Source organism: Prionailurus viverrinus, chromosome D4 (assembly GCF_022837055.1).
Source record: "Prionailurus viverrinus isolate Anna chromosome D4, UM_Priviv_1.0, whole genome shotgun sequence".
Classification (NCBI taxonomy): Eukaryota; Metazoa; Chordata; class Mammalia; order Carnivora; family Felidae; genus Prionailurus; species Prionailurus viverrinus.
The window spans coordinates 501,090-522,107 of NC_062573.1; the positions used below are offsets into that span (position 1 = coordinate 501,090).

The 21,018-nt window shown below is 52.9% G+C and overlaps 1 protein-coding gene across 2 annotated transcripts; it reads left to right on the forward strand.

Moving 5' to 3' along the window:
* Positions 1-1,647: 1,647 nt before the first annotated feature.
* On the forward strand, positions 1,648-20,978 carry DYNC2I2 (dynein 2 intermediate chain 2). 2 transcript variants are annotated; one of them, XM_047829163.1, is made up of 9 exons: positions 1,648-1,833; positions 13,253-13,501; positions 17,489-17,598; positions 18,117-18,274; positions 18,861-18,970; positions 19,474-19,641; positions 19,853-20,085; positions 20,368-20,525; positions 20,713-20,978. In XM_047829163.1, exons 1-9 carry the CDS (start codon positions 1,648-1,650, stop codon positions 20,949-20,951), a joined length of 1,611 nt encoding a protein of 536 aa, XP_047685119.1. In that variant the 3' UTR covers positions 20,952-20,978. The 2 variants fall into 2 exon arrangements, with proteins under 2 accessions (XP_047685119.1, XP_047685120.1); XM_047829164.1 differs by lacking the exon at positions 19,474-19,641.
* Positions 20,979-21,018: the final 40 nt, after the last annotated feature.

Consider the following 21,018-nt stretch of genomic DNA (forward strand, 5'->3'; position numbering starts at 1 on the left):
ATATCCTTGGGGCTCAACATCTGTGCAGACCTGTAATCGTTGACCCAGGAAAAATTCCCGCAAGTCAGATTTCTAGATTAAAGAGGAGACTTTAAGGTCACATTACCCTCTGATTAGATTTTACCAATTTATACTTGTACCCACTTCCTGTGTTTAGCTGGTCAATAATGTCCATTACTTTCTCTACTTCCTTCTTTCATTCTTAAACCCTCTGCAGGCTGACTTTTGTTCCCCGTATTCCACTGAAATTGTTCTCACTAAGGTCATCAGATATCATTCAGAACGCCAGTTTCAGTGGCTCATCTATTTTCTGGCCTTATCCTCATTGACCTGTTGGGGAATTTAATACTGTGGACCACTCTTCTCTTCCTGAAATATTTTCCTTGGTCAGGTAAAGCAGGCCCAGTCTTACTAGCCTCACTTTACAGCTGGGAAACCGAGGCCCAGAGAATTACCAAGTCTGCTGAAGAGGACACAGCACTATTCAAACAGTGTTCAAATCTAGGCCTCTTGACTCCCACAGCCTTGAGCTTCTTTTTGAGCGTGGTGTTTGGCATCTTTGGTGACATGTGTACATTCTTTAGCGTTAAGAGGGCCTCACAAGGAGAATTTTGTCTGGTTCTTTTTGGAAGAAATTTCTATTGCATTCCATCCCCGCCCCCCGCCCCCAGTGCTGTTAATCTAATCAGTCTTTATGGCCTTGGCTGGAACAGGGTCCTAAATGAGGACTCAGTTGTGTGAAGGGGGGTGCAGAGTTGGTGCATCCCTGAAGAGTTCACGGATAGAAAGAAGGCAACGCAGAGGACCTGGCGGGAGGATACCCGCCAAGAAGCCCAGAAGCGGGCTTTGTGGCCAAGCAGCAATCTCCGGGGGCTTGTGCAAACGTGTTGTGGGCTTTATTGGATGAGCGGCGCAGTTACTTCTCAAACCACTGGCACCCTCATGGGACTTAGAGCAGTTGGCTTCTTCATAGAGTTGTTCTGAGCATTTAATAAGTTCAATATACATAAATCTCTGGGCTCTGCCCGACCGACGCACGACACACACCCAATAACTGGTAGTTACTTGGGTCTTTAGTTTCGATGTAACAAGCAGTCTTCTGTATTCGACCTCATGTGGGCCTTCCAATGATCCAACCAAACTCCCGATCCGCATATGGATATTTTAAATCACCATTCTATCGAGGCAGAAACTACGGAGCAGAGAGTGAGCACCAGGCCTCGAAGTGGCCGCAATCTGCAGCGGGATCTGCTGGGAGCGCCCAACTTTTCGGCTGGGCACTCCCAGGCCCCACAACTCATCCGCGCACTCTGGTCGCAGCCTCCAGGCTTCGCCTCTGCGCCCGGCCGCTCTGCGCCATCTTTGAGCCTGGCACGGTGCCCCACTTCCGCACTTTCCTCCCGGCCCAGGGGTACCCGCACATGCTCAGGCGTGTCCCTCCTGGGGATGGAGTATCCAAAACCGGCCGGGTTTGTCACACACTGGCCAAAAAGAATAATTTATCTCGTTCTCTCAGGTCTCGGAGGTGGCTGTCTGACCCATTAAAAAATGGTGCCGATAGCCTCACCTCCCCAGGCTTCCGCTCTGGAGGCGCAGGGGCGAAGGTCATGTCGCAGTGCGCAGGCGCGACAGGGCGGCGCTATCTCCATGGCAACCCGCGCGCAGCCCGGGCCGTTCCGCCCGGCGGGAAGCGCGGGAGCTGAGGCGCTGGCGACAGGCGGGGCTGCGAGCGCCGGGGGGCCGGGGCGGCCGGGGCCGCTGCAGGACGAGACCCTGGGCGTGGCGTCTGTGCCCTCTCAGTGGAGGGGCGTCCAGGGCACCCGCCGGGAGACGGTGAGGGCGCGGGCCCGACTCGCGGCGACGCGGGAGGGAGGGCGAGGGTCCGTCCGCGCGCGGCCTCCGGGCCGGGTTCTGGGGTCCCCCCGTTTTATTTTTGTATTTTAACCCACGGAGGCCCGCCCTTGTGGCATTCCCGTGCCAGTCTCCCCCCCGACCCAACAACAAAAGGGGTTTTCCTTAAAAACATCTGAAGACCCCATGTTTTGAAGGATTTTGTGTGAACCGCAGTTTTCAGGCGTTTCAAACTAACTTTCCTTTAAAAAGAAGGAAGTGCATTTAAGGTCGAGACACGCCGGTTTTCCAGTGGTTTAATGAAAAGCACACAAAACGAGGCTTTTTAGAGGAGGCAGGGCTCCCGGGTGCCAGGTCTTCTCCGGAGGGGTCTTTGTGCGGACTTTGAGGGCCTGCTGTGTGCCAAGAGCCGTTCTGGCGCTGGGGACCCGTCAGTGAATGAAGTCCCTCCTGGAGCTGACCTGGGGCCGTTTGCAGGGCAGCGACCATAGGCAACTTACGCAATTAAATTTGGTCGTGTGTCAGAGGGCGAGTAGCGCCATCATGGACAAAAGCAAAAGGAGGGTGGGGGATCAGAAGGACTGGTTTGGAGAGTGAGAGGGTGGGTGGGCCTCACCGAGAAGGCGACAGTTGAGCAAAGACCGGGAGGAGTGAGTGAGCCCAGTGGCTATCTGAGGTAGAACCGCCAGACAGCGCAAACTGCAAGTGCAAAGGCCCTGGGGTTGGTGTCGGAGCAGATCTTGTGTTTTGAGGCGGTGGCAGAGCTGGCGAAGAATGAGAGAAGGGGGAGTGGTCCCAGTTGAGGTCAGAGAGGGTCAGGTAGTGCCTTGCAGATCATTGTAGGGATGTTGGCGTCCCCTCCGTGAAAATGGGTATGGGGGGGGGGCGTTGTAGGGTGCCGCACATTTACCAGAAGAGGGAACCGAGGCTTAGCTTGCTGCGCGAGTGACCCCATCAGCAGACCTTAGGTCCTCCCCGACACTGGGGAGTTTTCCAATGAAGTCTAACTCTGGAAGACCGGTTTCTTGCCTCAGGCCAGTAGTGTGCCTGCGGGTCTCGAGCCTGGATTTGATCTACCTGGAAGGCACTCCCCACTTAACCAGGCTGCACAGAAATGGTTCTGGTGAAAAGCGAAGTGGGTATTTTAGTTGATGTCCATCTTTATCACACAGCTCTTGCTTGCTGAAGATTCAGGTTTTAGAAGACTTTAGGCTGGGAACCGCTGAATCCGTCTTTTTTTTTTTTTTTTTTTTCCCTTACAGAGAATGAAATCGAGGCAGGTTCGTTTTCTTGTTACTATAGCTTTAAGCTGTAAGGTTCTAAGAACTAATTCTAACACTGGAGGTGTAAGCTCTCATCTGTGAGGGTGGTTCCCTTGAACTAGCATCCCCTGTCTTGCTGAAGCAGATTTTTTTGTTAAGTTGTAAGAATTTTGCAAGGGTCAGAAGAAGGTAAACGGCTTTTTCCAAAATAGTTTTTCCTCTTTATAAAAGTTGTGTGTCCAAAATTTAGAAAAAAATCTGGATATGCAAAAAAAAAAGAAAGTGGAAATAAAAATCACCCCATTCCCCAGCCATTCGACTTGTACGTGCTTTGTCTGTTTTGCCCCATTTAAAAAAATTTCTTTAAATGTTTATTTATTTATTTATTATTATTAAAAAAAATTTTTTTTTCAACGTTTTTATTTATTTTTGGGACAGAGAGAGACAGAGCATGAACGGGGGAGGGGCAGAGAGAGAGGGAGACACAGAATCGGAAGCAGGCTCCAGGCTCTGAGCCATCAGCCCAGAGCCCGACGCGGGGCTCAAACTCACGGACCGCGAGATCGTGACCTGGCTGAAGTCGGGCGCTCAACCCACTGCGCCACCCAGGCGCCCCTGTTTATTTACTTTTGAGAGAGACAGAGCGTGAGCAGGGGAGGGGCAGAGAGAGGGGGAGACACAGAATCTGAAGCAGGCTCCAGGCCCTGAGCCGTCAGCACAGAGCCTGACGCGGGGCTGGAACCCCTGGACCACGAGGTCATGACCTGATGTCGGATACTGAACAGACTGAGCCACCCAGGCGCCCCTGCCCCATTTTTTAAATAAAAACGGAATCACACTGTGCACAACATTTCATAGACCCAGTTTTTTCACTTAATACATCCTGAACAAATGTCCATGTTTAAAAAAAATTTTTTTTGTAACTTCATTTTATTTAACCAGTCTCTTTTGATGAGTTGTTAGGCAGTTTACATTTTTTTTTCTTATCAATAAGTCCTGTGATGAGTGTTTTAGCTGATTTTTAAATACAGTTTCTTAATTTTTTAAAAAGTTTTTTTGGAAAAGTTGGACAGTGGTTTTTGGCCCATGTAGTGGTGCAATATTGTAATGTACCTCCATGTTCCATTGATGGATTTTTTTTCTTTTTTAATTTTTTTTAGTTTTTTTATTTTTTTCAGATTTTATTTTTATTTTTTATTTTTTTAACTTTTTTTTTAAATTTATTTTTGAGACAGAGACAGAGAGAGACAGAGCATGAACGGGGGAGGGGCAGAGAGAGAGGGAGACACAGAATCGGAAGCAGGCTCCAGGCTCTGAGCCATCAGCCCAGAGCCCGACGCGGGGCTCGAACTCACGGACCGCGAGACCGTGACCGGAGCTGAAGTCGGACGCCTAACCACTGAGCTACCCAGGCGCCCCTCAGATTTTATTTTTAAAGTAATCTTTACACCCAACATGGAGCTTGAACTCACGACCCCGAGATCAGGAGCCTCATGCTCTACCAACAGCCAGCTAGGCACCCCCTTTTTTTTTTTTTAATATTAATGGTCTTTGGCCTGACCTGGCTTTTCTTGTCATATTCCAATCTGTTTACAGAGGGATAGGGTCCTGGACTTTGGTTCAAGACCGGGGTGCACACCCTCTTTAGGGCTTTGGGCCAGTCACATGATCTCTTCTTCTGCAAAATGGGTCCGAGGTAGAATACTTCCTGAGGGGATGGATGGATCAACCAACGGAACCTGAGCCACCCAGGCACCCCCTTGTGAGGGGTTAAATGAGATTGTGGATAAGAAAACAGTTTGAAAGCCTAGGGCTGCTCGGATGCCAGAGGAGTGTCAGGGACCAGTCCAGCTGCCTGAGCTAGAGGGTGCCTAATCATCCCTCCTTGCTCATCTGCGGTTTCTCAAACCAGATGGTTGACACTGGAATGTCCTGGAGACTCCTGAAAAATACGGATGTCTGGCTCCCAGCGGTTCTGGCTACATTGGTATGTGTTGTGACTTGAGAATCTGGTTTTATTAAAGCTCCCCAGGTCGTTCTGATAGGTAGCAAAATTTGAGACCACCAACTGAATGCATCCTCCTTTCCAGCAGCAGCATTACCTTTCTGAAGCCAGCCCAATGCTGATCCTAGGAAAATGTGGGCTGTGTTTTTTTTTTTCATTTTTTAAAAATTGTGGTGGAGAGCCTGACTGGCTCAGTGGGTAGAGCATGTGACTTTTGATCTCGGGGTCGTGAGTTTGAGCTCCATGTTGGGTGTAGGGATTACTTAAAAAAAAAATTGTGGAAAGATACATATAACAGAGGGACACCCGGCTGGCTCAATTGGTTGAGCAATCGACTCCGGCTCGGGTCATGATCTCACAGGCTGTGAGTTCGAGCCCTGTGTCGGGCTCTTTGCTGATGGCTCGGGGCCTGGAGCCTGCTTCGGATTCTGCGTCTCCCTCTCTCTCTGACCCTCCCCTGCTCGTGCTCTGCCTCTCTCTGTCTCAGAAATAAATAAACATAAAAAAAATTTAAAAAAAGATACATATAATAGAGGGGCACCTGGCTGGCTCAGTCAGTTGAGCGTCCGACTTTGGCTCGGGTCATGATCTTGCGGTTGGTGGGTTTGAGCCCCGCGTCCGGCTGTGTGCTGATGGCTCAGAGCCTGGAGCCTGCTTCGGACTCTGTGTCTCCCCGTCTCTCTGACCCTCCCCCGCTCACACTCTTTCTCTGTATCAAAAATAAATTTAAAAAAACATTAAAAAAAAAAAAGTTTGTTAAAAAAAAAATTAAAAAAAGGGGGGGAGCCTGGTTGGCTCAGTCAGTTGAGCGTCCGACTTCGGCTCAGGTCATGATCTCGTGGTTTGTGGGTTCCAGCCCCGCATTCGGCTCTGTGCCCACGACTCAGGGCCTGGAGTCTGCTTCCGATTCTGTGTCTCCCTTGCTCTCTGCCCCTCCCCCACTCATGCTCTGTCTTTCTCTGTCTCAGAAACACATAAACATAAAAAACTTTTTAAAAAAAGGTACATATAATAGAAATTTCCCTATTTTTAAAAAATTTTTTTTTTTAACGTTTACTTATTTTTGAGACAGGGAGAGACAGAGCATGAACAGGGGAGGGTCAGAGAGGGAGACACAGAATCTGAAACAGGCTCCAGGCTCTGAGCTGTCAGCACAGAGCCCGATGCGGGGCTCAAACTCACGGACCGCAAGACCATGACCTGAGCCGAAGTCGGACGCCCAACCGACCAAGCCACCCAGGCGCCCCAGAAATTTCCCAATTTTTAAGTGTACAGTTGAGTGTGTCAAGTACATTCACAATGTGGAACCATCACCACTATCTGGTTCTGGAACTTTTCCATCCATGGAATGCATTTTGACATTCAGGTCTGTGTCTCTGGGACTGTGAACTCCCAGAGGGCAGGGAGTGGGTCTTGTGTACTTTTGCACCTCCCGGAGGCACCCAGGAAATACTGGGTTGAATAATCTTCTTGTGTGCTGACATCCCACATAGGCTGCGACTCTCCTCCCCTGCTTGGAGTTCAACTAGCTGCCTGCCCACCGGCTCTTCCTTGTTCCCAGGCTGCCTCTTCGCCTTGGTGGCTTCTGTAGCCAATGTCACCCCCTGCTGGAGGGCGTTTGTTTTGAACCTGGGTCTGGCCTGTTACAAATTTTCAAGGAGAATTAAATCCGTGGTTCCCTACCTTTGGGTTTGCTACACAGTTTCCATACTAGATTTTTTTTCAAGGGGCACACTGAAAGACCAAGACGACACCAAGGTAGTCGGCAGTAATTGCAGCTCCAAGGTTGTGTAGCCTAACGCATCTCCCAACTTCCATGGAAACGTCTGCGATTGTCTTCTTGGTTGGCTCTTGGCTCCACGCTGTTCTCTGAGTAGCTGTTTGTTGCCCCGATATACTAAGAGGCAAGTTCACATGAACCGGAGATTGTTCCCGTTACTCTACGTTCTCAGAGGCCTCTGGTGAGACAGTTGTCCCTGTATCCCACCACGAAACCCACTCAGCTGGAGGCGCCTGGGGGGCTCAATCGGTTAAGCGTCCAACTTCGGCTCAGGTCACGATCCCACGGTTCATGAGTTCGAGCCCCGCATCGGGCTCTGTGCTGATGTCTCAGAGTCTGGAGCCTGCTTCGGATTCTCTGTCTCCCTCTCGCTCTGTCCCTCCCCTACTCACACTGTGTGTCTCTGTCTCTCTCAAAAGTAAATAAATTGAAAAAAAAAAGGAAACCCACTCAGCTCAACTTCGCATCTAAGACATTCCTGTCTCACCTTGTCTGCTCATTAGCTGTGAATTGTGCCTCACACCTGGGTCAAATTGTGGTGCTCGCTCATGGGGTTTGCAGTGTGGGCCCAGAGACGCTGGCTCAGGCCGGAGTCCTCTCTGCTCCCATCATACCTGTGTTCTCATCAGGTGTGTGTGCAGGACTTGATGGGGAAGGAGGTGGAAGGGGGGGAGGCCTTGGGGGTGACGGCCACCTGAGGACAAGGCAAATTCTGGGGAGGAGGATCAGAAGTGGGCCCGCTGGATGTGGCAAGGTGACAGCGACAGGCCACACGCACCCCACCTGCCCAGCAGCGTCCTTCAGGTGGGCTTAACAGCATCCCTCAGCCTCCGGGATGAACCATATCTCACCCCACCCCAGGTGAAGCTTCAGCTCCCAGAGTGACAGGTAGAAGTGGGGGGTGTGTGAGAGCATGGTCTGTGCTGTGGGGGTGGGGTGGGGGCAAGGGGTGATGGACCCTGGGCTGTGGCCCTGGGAAGCATACAGATGGGTGAGACCCACAGGTGGGGTCTGAGTAACAGCCCTCTGCACCTGCGGCCTCAGCATCATCCGGGGGCTTGTTCACAAAGCACACTCTCGGCCCCCCTGCTGGAGGAGGCAGCTTGTGTTTTAGCAAGCTTCTGAGGGATTCTGGGGCCTGCCCGTTGAGAAGTCAGGTCTAGAATGTGTTTGAGGTCCTTTTGCATTCGAGTCAGATGTGCTGGCCCAGGCTGGTTGATGAAATGAGATGCTGTGTGCTGCTTCTATTTGCTGGTAGTGGTTAGTACCCAAGGGACTGATGGGGGCTTGGCCTCCCTTTGCACATCATCTCAGACCTTCAAAGACGCATTCTCTCTGGATGGCGATGTTCCTCAGTCATAGGACACATCTTAAAAATCGGTGTGTTTCACAGATGGCCTGTGTATTTAATCTAGTTTTCCCCTGAAGAGCTATTATTAAACAATTGGAATGTTTTATAAACAATACATTGTAGAGTCGAGGAGATCTAGAATGTATAAAATTAAATAATCTCTGTACCCAACATGGGGCTTGAACTCATGACCCCAAGATCAAGAGTCACATGCTCTACTGACTGAGCCAGTTTGGCGCCCCTAGAATGTATTTCTTTTTAAGAGTTTTATTTATTTATTTTGAGAGACGGAAAGAAAGAATCCTAAGCAGGCTCTGCACTGTCAGCCAGGCACCCCTAGAATGTGTGTATGTATATATGTATATATGTATGTGTGTATTTATTTATTTATTTACTTATTTAAGTTTATTTATTTTGAGAGGTGAAAGAGAGGGAGAGAGAGTCCCAAGCAGGCTCCATACTGTCAGAGTGGAGCCTCATGTGGGGCTTGATCCCACAAACTGTGAGATCATCACCTGACCTGAAATCAAGAGTCAGACACTTAACCGACTGAGCCATCCAGGTGCCCCTAGAATGTATATTTTTAGTAAGAAAGTGACTGTTCTACTCATGACTTTGAAGTACTCATGCCTCATAGTGATCCCCCCTGAGTACATTTTTCTGGCTGGCTGGTTTCTGAGTGACTGAATCACACATGAGCACAGTTAACCTGACATTGGTCAATCTCAGCCTGAACCTGAATGCAAGGCAGAGCCCAGTATTCTCTCAGCACACCCCTCGGGGCCTGGGGTGGTGGCTGATCACCTGACCCAGTGGGACCGTTTCCTCTGTCATCACCAGTGTTCCTGAAATTGATCGGCCAGTCCTAGATGCCAGCTAGAGACCTATTATTTCAGAAGTGAGGCGTTGAGGGGTATTGGCCTGGGAGTCAGGGAGCCTTCCTAGGGGTCAGTGTAGGACTCTGATAGCAAGTGACAGAAACCAGCCCAAACCAGCTCCTGTCAAGCACTTCTCTTCAGGATGCCGGATGTTTCCTGGGCCTCTGAAGGTGCAGCTGGTCCTGAGGAATCTAGGAAACTTTGGGGGTCCCCCACCTCTCAACTCTGATGTTACCATGTATCCCCCGAGGCCTGTCTCTGCTTGTCTCCTGGTTGTGGCCCTGGCTAATTGTTGGGGCCAACGTTTCCAGGTTTCAGTTCTAGGCATATGCCATCTTGTTAAATCTTTGTCTCTGTTGTGAATTTCCCTGAGAGAGCTTGATTGGCCCATCCTAGGTTCGCGTCCACTTCTCATCTAGTCAGAAGTTACAGTCCTGGTATCGGGACACATTTGGTGGCTTGGGTAGGAGTCCTGACATTCTGGGTGTCTGCAGGCTCTCCTGGGGGCAGGAGAGCTGGGCTCCCACACTGGGTTCTGGTCCCTGAATCTCACTGCCTTCCTCTCTGCTGGAGGTCACTGGGACTTCAGACTCCAGAGCGTGGTGACTGGTGATCTTGGTTTGGGAGTTGTTCTGTTTCCCTTGGCCACACCTCCCAGTGTAATTAAAGTCTGGTCCCAGTCCCTCCTGTAGTGCCTCTGCCTCTGAGGTGTGGGAGCCCAGCATCCTTAACACTCCTCTTCCTGACCTTGCTGAGGCCCAGGAAGCAAGGATCTCATTCTTCCCTGACTTCTTCTCTGATGTCTCAGAGGGCTTGTTATGGGAGCCTCAGTCCAGCCACACACTGCCTGGCACAGAAGGTACCAGTCTACACAGGGTATCCTTGGGCAAGCCCTTCCCTTCTGGAGGCTTTGGGGCTTCATCCCCAGATGGGATGGGATGTATGGGACGGATCAGGGTCAGGCCAGATAATCAGATCTTGAACTATGGAAACTACTTAGTTGTCCCAGAGTGAAAAGAGAATAATGATAGTAGTTTCCTACCAATTCACAGAAAAAATTGTGGGTGCAGTGTGTCACTGGTTTTAAGTTTTTTTTTTTTCCTCTGAATTTTCCCTAGTGTTTTGACATTTGTCTTTTGTCTGAATAGGCAAGCAGCAAAGAAATATTTAAGAAAAAATTTTAATGTTTATTTATTTTTGAGAGAGAGACAGAGCACGAGTGGGGGAGGGGCAGAGAGAGAGAGAGGGAGACACAGAATCAGAAGCAGGCTCCAGGCTCCGAGCTGTCAGCACAGAGCCCGATGCGGGGCTCGAACCCACAAACTGTGAGATCATGACCTGAGCTGAAGTTGGACGCTCAACCGACTGAGCCACCCAGGTGCGCCAGCAAAGAAATATTAATGGAAGTAGATGGAAAGATAACAGCTTGCTATCTTGTGGACATTTTTGTCTTAGATTAAGTCATTGGGGTAACATTCTTTTAGAAACTTTTTCTGAGTTTATCTGATGTGATGAGTGTCCAGGATGTTAGACTGGGTGAGAACACCATGGCTGAGGGACAGTTTCGTGTCACAGGTCAGACTGCCTGAATTCAAGCCCTACTGTGATCACCTCTTTGCCGTGTGGTCTTGGGTGAATTACTTCTTTGTGCCTTAGTGTCCATGTTAGTAATGCAAAAATAGGAGTTTCTTCATAGGGTGGTTGTGAGGATGAATAAGATATGGGTAAAACTTTTGGGACAGTGCCTGAGTGAGCACTTAGTAACTAACACTCTCGCCATCATTGTGACTTCTGAAAGTTTGATTTTCACCCAGTCTCTTAGAATTTTGGCTCAGGCTGTATGCTTTCTTTACTTTCTTTTCTTTTTCTTTCTTCTTCCTTCTTTCTTCTTTCTTATTTCTTCTTTCTTCTTTCTTCTTCTACATTTTATTTATTTTTGTGAGACAGAGTCAGAGCACGAGCAGAGGAGGGGCAGAGAGCGAGGGAGACACAGAATCTGAAGCAGGCTCCAGGCTCCGAGCTGTCAGCACAGAGCCCGACATGAGGCTCCAACCCATGAACCGTGAGATCATGACCTGAGCTGAAGTCAGATGTTTAACCAACTGAGCCACCCAGGCACCCCAAGCCTGTATGCTTTCTGATCCTCATGCCCATCCACGAATTCCTCAGTGTGCACACTCCCTTGGTGGACCCCTCCAGTGCTGTGGTTTCAAGTCATGTCTCTGTCGGATGTTCTCCAGAGCCTCACGCCTTGCAACTGCTCTCGGGAATCCTCAACACCTCCATGTGGATGGGAGGCATCTCGGTCTAAACGAGGCCCAGGAGAACTGCTTCTGTGTTCTCTTTTCCCAGAATTTGCCATCACATTCCACTGGTTGTCAAACCTGTCCTCTGCTCCTCGATTCTTCCCGAGCAGCCAAAAAGGCATGGCCCTGCTTACAACCCACTCAGGCCACACCTTGTGGCTCTCAGACACCTCCTGGCCTTGCCCTTGTGCTCGGGCCACCCTCCTTACCCACTGTGGCCAGGCACGCCACCTGCTGTCCAGTCTCTGAGCACGGAACATTTTCTACTGTAAGGTTTTGCTCTGGCCTCCCCCTCCCATCTCTGTCCAGGACCCTCCTCTGCAGCTCTCCCCTTGTCCTTCACACCTCAGCTCAAGTGCCATTTCCCCAGAGACCTCCCTGGCTGTTCCCTTCTCTCCCACACATCTGCTGCACTTGGCACCATAGGTAGTTGGTGGGTATTTTCTTGTTCGTGTACCCCCAACCCCTGTGGAAGCTTCTCGGGCACAGGGATTTTGCACATTTTGTTTTCTGCTGTATCCATAGTACCCAGACAGTGCCTGGCAAGTGGACGCTCAGTAAATAATTGTGTGTGTGTGTGTGTATGGTGTAAAGGAAATATATGTAAATAGTATATGTGTAATACATATAGTCTATGTGTGTATACAACATAAAACATACAGTGTAGCGGGGATAGATGTGTAAAAATATATGTACATATATCTTGTCTAAATGGGCTTGTGCCGTGTGCCAAATACGTGCAAAGTGCTGTGGGTATAGAGATCAGACAGGGTTCTGATGCTGGAGGAACTCCATTTAATGGGAGGTGGATAAGGAAAGACAGTTTAGTGGAATGTGATGGGGAGCGTGGGGACAGGTGTTTCATATACTAGGAAGAGCTGCCCCTGTGTGGGGCCCGCTCCCTTCCTTTAGGCTTACTAGCACTGGCCTAGTGCACAGCTCTGCCCTCCCAAGCCCGAGCCAGGTGGGGGAGGTGCACAGGGGTTCCGGGCCTCGCCGTTGCCCTGCACGTTCAGGTGCCTGGTGAGGGGCTGTGTGAGCAGGGCCTCTTGCAGATGACGATCTGCTAGGCCCCCTCATTTGATAAATGATGGGTCCTGTCCATAAGAAAGGGAGGCTGGTGGTTCCTTCCCTGATCTGATGTCTATCCCTGTGGCCAGCTAAAGAGGGGACAAGGAATTGGAGACAGAGGGCAGGGTGGAGAAAAGAGGCAGCGGGGAGAAGCCTGCCTTCTTTCTACCAACTAGCTCATCACAGACTCACCTGCTTCCTTTGATCATGGGGGCACCTTGGAAGGGGCCTGCGAAGGGAGGGAGATGCTGGTGGCCAGGTCTGCGACGCTTCCCTGTGCTGGCTGGGATGACCACTGCTGGCTGTAATATTACAGGATTCTTATTGCTGTCAGGATCTTCAAACGGGCACTCCTGGGAAAAAAAAAGAAAAGTGACACTCCAGCATCCCCTCCAAATGGTGTCCTAGTGTCACCAAAAGTCCTGGGTCAGGCTCTTACTGGATCATGTTGACCGCCCCTGAACCACTCATGGTGGCCCAGTGCACATAGGAGGGTTGAGGGATCATCTTCACCCACAGCGCACAGATCGGGCTCCTCCTTTGAAAGATGGGCCAGTTACAAGAGCAAAGGGACAGACTGGGGCAGGCAGGATGACCAGAGGCCCATTGGCCCGAGGGTAAGCAGCAGCGCGGGAGGGGTGCTGTTTAGTAGGGGGAACAGTGCCCAGGCAGGCGGTCACTAGTGACCCGGGTTGACTGGTGGCCGCTGACCACTGACCGGTGACCACTGGGTTTTGATTTTCTGCAGAAAAGTTGCCAGACGGCGAGCATTGCCACTGCTGAAGCGTCTGTCCAGACCCGGAAGCATGCGGATGCTGAGGTGCAGACCGAGGTCCCTGCACCGGTCAGCGCTCGGACTGTGGCCCAGCACGACAGCCCCAGGCTTGCAGCCTTTCTTCGGAGGGTGGAGGCCATGGTTATTCGAGAGCTGAATAAGAACTGGCAGAGCCACGCTTTTGACGGCTTCGAGGTGAACTGGACAGAGCAGCAGCCAACGGTAGGGAACTGCAGCCTGGGACGCCCTCCTCCTCTGCCCCAGCTTGAGCCTCGCCCGCCCCCGTTTGAAGTCCTCTTAGGCCAGATGCTGTTAATAGCAATAATAGTAACTGCGTTCGTGGAGGTCTTACTTTTTGCCAGGTGCTGAGCTGAGTTTTATGAGAGTAAGTCATCGAGCCTTCCCTGCTGTCAAGAAGTAGTTTGTGGTTACCTCCATTTACAGCTGGGGATGGGGAGGCTCCTGAGTTGAAACGATTTTCCTGGGATGACATGGAGCTAGTGAGCAGTAGAGGCAAGGCTTGAACGTGGGGAGTCTGACTCTGGACCAGACTTTGTCCACTGCTCGGCTGTCTCCCCTGGCCACCATGTGGTGAGGGCTCTCTGTGCCGTCTCATTTACTCCTCAGCACGGCGGCATCAGGCGGTACTTGGATGATCTCTGTTTTATTGACAAGGCCCAGAGAGGCTAACTGACTTGTCCACGGTCACCCAGCTGTAACGGGCCAGGCTGGGATTTGAGCCCTGGTCTGTCTGGTTTCACTGCCATGCTCTAGTGACTTCAGTGTCTCCGAGGCTCAGCTCAGAGTGACCCTGTACACTTAGGTGTCCGGCCGCACAGGCAGGCTAGGCTTTGAGATGAATGGGGGGCTCTTGGCTTTTGCTCCGTGCTGGGCCTCAGCCTCCCCTGTGGACAGACTGCTCGCTCACGGCTGCGGGCCCTCGAATGGGGAGCCTTGGAGTTCTGAGCCAAACTTTTTTTTTTTATACAGTGCTTTCTTCCTGTAGAAACAGATGAGTAACTATGTATTCAGAGGTCATAGCCCTGTTCTAGCCCCTCCCCCTCCTCTGCCCTCTTCCCACCAAGTCACTGGAAGGCTTGGGAAAATCAGTTTGAGGGAAGTCCTCAAACTCACTCTGAAATGCAGTTGCCGAGGCCACACCTCAGTGGGCAGTCACTGACTCCTTATAAGCCGGGCACAAGAAGGGCTCAGGGAAGAGGAAGAGCCTAGCATGTTGTTTCTCTTTGCCATTGCTCGTGCCCCCCGCCCCCACCGCCCCACCACCCAGTTTTACAGAGGTTAAGCTTTTGTTCTTTATTATTAGCACGTTCCCACATTTCTATGGATTAACTTGGTCCAAGTGTGTGTTACTTTCTCCCCCTTTAAAAAATACGTTTTTTTCCTTTAAAAAAATTTTTTTAATGTTTATTTATATTTGAGAGAGCGAGAGAGAGACAGACCATGAGCAGGAGAGGGACAGAGAGAGATGGAGACCGAATCCAAAGCAGGCTCAAGGCCCCGAGCTGTCAGCACAGAGCCTGATGCGGGGCTCGAACTCACAAGCCGTGAGATCGTGACCTTAGCTGAACTTGGACCCTTATTAACAGATTCAGCTACCCAGGTGCCAAAATATCCGTTTTCTGACTACAGAAGCAATGTATGTTCATTATAACAAGTCCAGGCAGTATAGAAATACAGAACATATACCATGTAGACAGTGGGAGGGGACACTTTGTTCCCACGCCCACACGCCTTTAGAGTCTTCTCTGTGTTACACTAACACAAGCATCATTACTAGTGTTGTCACTGAGAACATTTTAAACAAGTGGAAAGCACTGTATGTTTTCCTGATGACCTTTCTCACTTCGAGCTTTCCATGTCAGTTTCTACAAAGGTGCTGTAGGCGTCCCAGCGGCTACACTGGGTCCCACTGCACGGACACGTCATCCTTTATCTGAGTCCCCTGTGGGTGGACACCCAGCTTCACTTCTAGAGAGGTATCCTCCAGAAACGGGAGGGTAGGCGGGAGATCAGTCTGCACCCTTTGAGTGGCAGCCTGGTGAGCTGGCCCTGGACAGCCCCGCATGTTAGCGGTGCGCGAGCATTGGGCAGAGGAGGGCGTTAGCAGTTTGCTGTTATATCACATCGACAGCGAGTCTGTCCTCCCACTTCTTGTTTTGCATCAGTTCTTTGTTGATTCCCTCATGGTGGAATTACTGTCTTGGGGTTTTTCTCTCTACTTCTGTCAAGGTGTTGGCCTTGACATTTCATCATCGTCCTTGGCACTGCTGTAGTAGCTCTGGAAGTGCTGGGATGCTGCTCTTAACGAGAAACCGTAATGTCAGAATTCTAAAATCAGTGGGACAACCTTGTGGAAAGCTTAGAAATTGGAGATAAGGAAGAGACCACCCAGGGTCTCCCATTGGAACCGCCGACCTCCTGGCTCTGTTGTTTCCTGCCTCTTGTTTCACACGTGTGTTGACAGCTGTGAGTCACTGTGGCCAGTCTTGGGGTCTTTTCTGGTCAGGAGCAAAGCCTGTTCTGTGTTGTCAGGTTGCTATGGAGACTTCACACTTGTCCTTTTGAAACACCTAATTGGAGCCTGGGTGGCTCAGTTGGTTGAGCATCTGACTATTGATTTCTATTGGTCTCATGGTCATGAGATTGAGCCCCACATTAGGCTCTGCACTGAGCGTGGAGCCTGCTCGAGATTCTCTCTCTCCCTCTCCCTTTGTGCCTATTTTGCTTGCACACGCTCTCTCTCGAAAAAATAAAAATAAATAAAAATAAAACACCACCTAATGTTTCATCCATACACTTTATCTTTTTGAGCCGAGTTTATCCAGGTGTGTTCTTTGTGCAGGCAGTTCACCCTTTGTGCCCGTCTGAGTCTTTTTTTTCTTTTTTCTTTTTTTAATGTTTATTTGAGGAGGGGGGGAGGAGAAAACAAGCAGGAAGGGAGGGGCAGAGAGAGAGGGAGGCAGCGGATCTGAAGCAGGCTCCGTGCTGACAGCAGAGATCCTGATGCGAGGCTTGAACTCACGAACTGTGAGGTCGTGACCTGAGCCAAAGTCAGATGCCCAACTGGCTGAGCCACCCAGGCACCCCCCTCCCCAAAAGGTTTTCTTGAGTTCCCTCCACCTCCTACCACACTTGACAGCTTTTTTTTAATCTTTAAAAAATTTTTAAGCAATCTCTGTGCCCAGCGTGGAGCTTGAACTCACGACCCTGAGATCCAGAGTCGCATGCTCCAGGGACAGAGCCAGCAGGGCGCCCCTGTAAACGTGTGTGCTCAGTTCTCTTGGGCGTGCACCTAGGGGCAGAATTGCTGGGTTGTGTGGTGCCTCTATGTTTTAGCTTTTGAAGACCCACCAGACTGTCTCCCCACTGTGGCCTTGCTGTTCTCCGTCCTTGCTAGCAGTGAGTGAGGGTTCCCACCATACAGCTTTTTACACGTTTTAGATTCTTTCCATCGGGCAGTTTCTTTATATGGAGTCATAAGGTCAAGGAGTATGCAGCTTTTCACAGACCTTTTGATCTGTGTGGCACATCCCCCCCCCAGAAACCTTGGGCTGATCGCTCACAGTGGCCAGCACTGCCAGCCTTTTCATTTGGTGTGCCAGGCTGCTATGGGCTGAGAGCGAAGCTGCCAGAGGTTTAAAAAAAAATTTTTTTTTAATGTGGTAGAATATTCATAAAATTGCAACCATTAAAAAAATTGCTTTAATGTTTATTTGTTTTTGAGAGAGAGACAGAGTGCAAGCCAGGGAGGGGCAGCCCAGAGCCCGACGTGGGGCTCAGACTCACGGACCGCGCGATCATGACCTGAGCTGAAGTCGGACGCTGAACCGACTGAGCCACCCGGGCGTCCCAAACTGTCACCATTTCCAGGTGCATAGTCTAGTGGCACATACAGCACCATCCAGTTCCAGAAGCCAGAGCTTGTGAAACTATGTACAGAACAGGGTCTTACTCTGAGCCAGAACCTGGCATCTGTCTCGGTTCGTAAGATCCTTTCTTCTGGGTTTCTGGAAGTATCCTATTTGGGGTGGTGTTGGGATGAAGGCTCTACATTTCCCTCCAGGGCCGGGCAGTGGACCTGGGTGGCTTTGGAGGTCCAAGCTTGTATGTAGTGTTTTTTAGGTGGCTACAAGGCCGCCTGTTGGGTGGCTCTGTGGCTCAGGGCTAGGGATGGTTTGTCTCTTGCAGGTCACGTGTCTGCACACCCTGGGCTACCCCCCAGCCCAGGGGCAGGGTCTGCATGTGACCAGTGTCTCCTGGAACACCACCGGCTCCGTGGTGGCCTGTGCCTATGGCCGGTGAGTGGCAGCAGGGGTGGCTGTGGGGCAATGGGAGGTCCTCAGACTCTGGTTTAAGCCTCTTTCTCCCTGTCTGTGTGGCGAAGGTTGGCCTGGAGCTTGGCCATTCTGGGAGTCTTTTTATTCTCGAGGCTGCCTAGGCACCAGGTTGGCTGGAAAGAGCAGCAGAGGGAGGGGCTTAGAGCCCACAGTCCTGGTGCCCACCTGCCGGCATAGGGCAGTGCGCCCTGGGCCTGCCGCCTCTGCTCCGTGAGCCATTTCCTGATGGGCCACAGTTCCCCAACCCTGCTATCGTGTGGACCCATCTTGGTTCTCGGGAACCCTTTTCTAGAGAAGGTCCTGCCACTGTGCTATGGAGGAACCTGTGCCACTACAGCACCCAGTACGGTCTGGGTGTGACGGGGACGCAGGCTGATCTGGGGGCGGTGGGTGGGTGGGTGGCGGTCTGGTGCTAGGAGCAGGGCGGGGACGAGATCCTGGCCTCGGGGCAGAGCCGGCTCAGGCATGTCCCTGTGCAGGTTGGACGACGGCGACTGGAGCACACTGAAGTCCTTCGTGTGTGCCTGGAACCTGGACAGGCGAGGCCTGAACCCCCAGCAGCCGTCAGCAGTGGTGGAGGCGCCCAGCGCCGTCATGTGCCTGGCCTTCCACCCCACGCAGCCGTCCCATGTCGCAGGTGAGCCGTCTTCTGCTCCCCACCCTGTGCAGGGTGCCCACAGGGGAGCTCTCCACTGGGCCCTCGGCCCCCAGGCACGGCTGGGGCACGTCTGCTTGGGGAGCAGAGCCCTGGGCTCAGGTGAGGATGCCGTGCCAGTTGTGGAGCGTGGAGGAGGAGGATGGGGAGGAAAGAGGGGGGGGGAGGAAGAAGGGGAGGGGGAGGAGGTGGTGGGGGCGTTGGCGGGTCCTCGCTGAGTCTTGATGGGGTGTGGGCCATGCAAGGGTGCAGCCTGGTCAGGACTCGAGGCAGGGCGACATGGGCACCCTCGGGGAGCCATGGGTGGTGACAGGAGCCACACGTGTTGGGAAAGGGGTTGTGCTGGAGGGCACGGCAGGGTGCCGGGCCTGGAGATCAGCCTGGCAGTGGGTGGGTGGGGGCACAGCAGGCCGGAGTGGGGGGAGGGCAGGACTTTTCCTCCCCCCGGGCGACTCTGGGGAAGCGGCTCCCCGTCCTTGCTCCCTGGGCGGGCGGGGCTGGTGCTCGGTTGGGGCACCGGGTTGTTGCGTGTGAGTCAGCTCTTGTCCGGGCGCGCTTGGTCCCGCAGGCGGGTTGTACAGTGGTGAGGTGCTGGTGTGGGACGTGAGCCATCCCGAGGACCCGCTGCTGTGGCGCACGGGCCTGACGGACGACACGCACACCGACCCTGTGTACCAGGTCAGAGCAGTGGGCCGCGGTGGGGGCGGGGAGGCACCTTCCCCTTCTCCCTGAGCTGAGTGCTGCTGTCGCTGGCCTGCTCCTTGAGGTGAAACGGAAGAGAGGGGGCCTGCTCGCACAGCCACAGCAGGTCACCAAGGAGTTGGCAGTTAGGGACAGCGGCCTTCGGCATTCTTTGGCATTCTTAGCTCCCGGGGCAGAAGTCACACCCGCCCCCCTGCCACGCCCAGGCCCTGGGCCATTCCCAGCTCCCCCAACTTCCGAGTGGCCATGTGGGGCTCCCAGCTATCCTGGCGTCTCAGGGAGGGACCTCGGAACCCTCGGGTCTGCCCCCAGGTGTGTGAGGCGGTTCCGGGCCTCCCCCGGAATTCCCCCTTTGGTTTTCCCGCGAGAGAAGGGGTAGTTGGGGGATGAGGGTGACCGCCGGTCTTGCTGGGAAGTGGGGGCAGCCTGGGGAGCAAGCAGCTCTTTCTTGACCTTGGTCCCGTACTCCGTCGTCCCAGGTGGTTTGGCTACCTGAGCCCCGGCACAGCCACCGCTTCCAGGTGCTGAGTGTGGCCACGGACGGGAAAGTGCTGCTCTGGCAGGGGGGCGGGGCGGGCCAGCTGCAGCTCACAGAGGGCTTCGCTCTGGTCGTGCAGCAGCTCCCGAGGAACACCAAGCTGAAGAAGGTACGTGGGGCCCCAGCTGCCGCCCCCGCCCGCCCGCCCGCCCACCGTAGGACCCCCTCAAGTGGGCCTTGGTGGGTGGCGGCAGGCGGCACGGGCAGCGAGCGGTGCTAGCAACTGAGGTCCCGTGGCTCCCGCTTGCGTGACCGGGCTCTTGTGGGACTCTGACCAGATTCCCTTGGCTCTGTCTGCCCTGCCATTTATTTCTCCACAGCCTCCCCGGGGGGAGACCGAGGTGGGTGCTACGGCGGTGGCTTTCTCCGGCTTTGACCCCAGCCTCTTTGTTCTGGGCACGGAAGGTGGCTTCCCGCTCAAGTGTTCCCTGGCAGCAGAAGAGGCCGCCCTCACGCGGATGCCTAGCTCTGTGCCCTTGCGGGCCCCGGCACGGTTCACCTTCTCTCCCCATGGTGGTCCCATCTACTCTGTGAGCTGTTCCCCCTTCCACAGGTAGAGGAGGCCACAGGGCACCTGGCACAGGGAGGGTGAGGAAGCCCCATAGAGCGGCCTACGGGGCCTGTGGTCTGGCCTGGGCCCAGGTCTTCGCTATTTGAGCCCTCCTACCTGGCGTTCGGGTGGTTGGCTCCCGGGGATTGGCCCTTCTCTCCCTAAGGGGATTCCCAGTTTGGGGGTCCACGGAGACTTTTCAGGAACGTGACAGCCCAGGGGGAGTTGGGCAGGACACCCGGTACTCATCCCCTTGCCTGGCTCTCTGCCCTTCATCCTGTCCAGGAATCTCTTCCTGAGTGCGGGGACCGACGGCCACATCCACCTGTACTCCATGTTGCAGGCCCAGCCCCTGGCCTCCCTGCAGCTGTCCCACAAGTACCTGTTTGCCGTGCGCTGGTCCCCAGTGCGCCCCTTGGTGTTTGCGGCTGCTTCTGGGGAAGGTAGGCAATAGGACGATAGGCTCAGATACGGGCCCAGCACGTACTTGGAATTCTGAGCTGGGGAGAGGCAGCAGGTGGGGGAAGGAGGGCTAAACCAGGTGGACTTCTCTTGTGCCGTGAGTTTCTCTTCCTGGGTGCACAGGCCACTGTTCTGGGCCTCTTGTCCCATGATTCTCTCTCCCTGCAGGTGACGTGCAGCTGTTTGATCTACAGAAAAGTTCCCAGAAACCCACAGTTTCAATCAAGCAAACCCAGGATGATAGCCCGGTCTACTGTCTTGAGTTTAATCGCCAGCAGACTCAGCTCCTGGCTGCCGGTGACGCCAAGGGCACTGTAAAGGTGTGGCAGCTGAGCACCGAGTTCACTGAACAAGGACCCCGGGAGACAGAGGACCTGGAGCAGCTGGCAGCAGAGGTGGCCACCTGAGGACAACCGGGGTGGGGGTGGGGGGTTGGGGCAGGAGCAAGCTGCACCTGAGCTGAGCTCCGGAGTT

Bases quoted from the DNA above. Each gene is read 5' to 3' on its own strand.
- DYNC2I2 (XM_047829163.1), top strand. From the start codon at position 1,648: ATGGCAACCCGCGCGCAGCCCGGGCCGTTCCGCCCGGCGGGAAGCGCG. The intron at 13,502-17,488 runs GTAGGGAACTGC...TGTCTCTTGCAG, and splicing joins GGACAGAGCAGCAGCCAACG to GTCACGTGTCTGCACACCCT. The intron at 20,086-20,367 runs GTAGAGGAGGCC...CATCCTGTCCAG, and splicing joins AGCTGTTCCCCCTTCCACAG to GAATCTCTTCCTGAGTGCGG.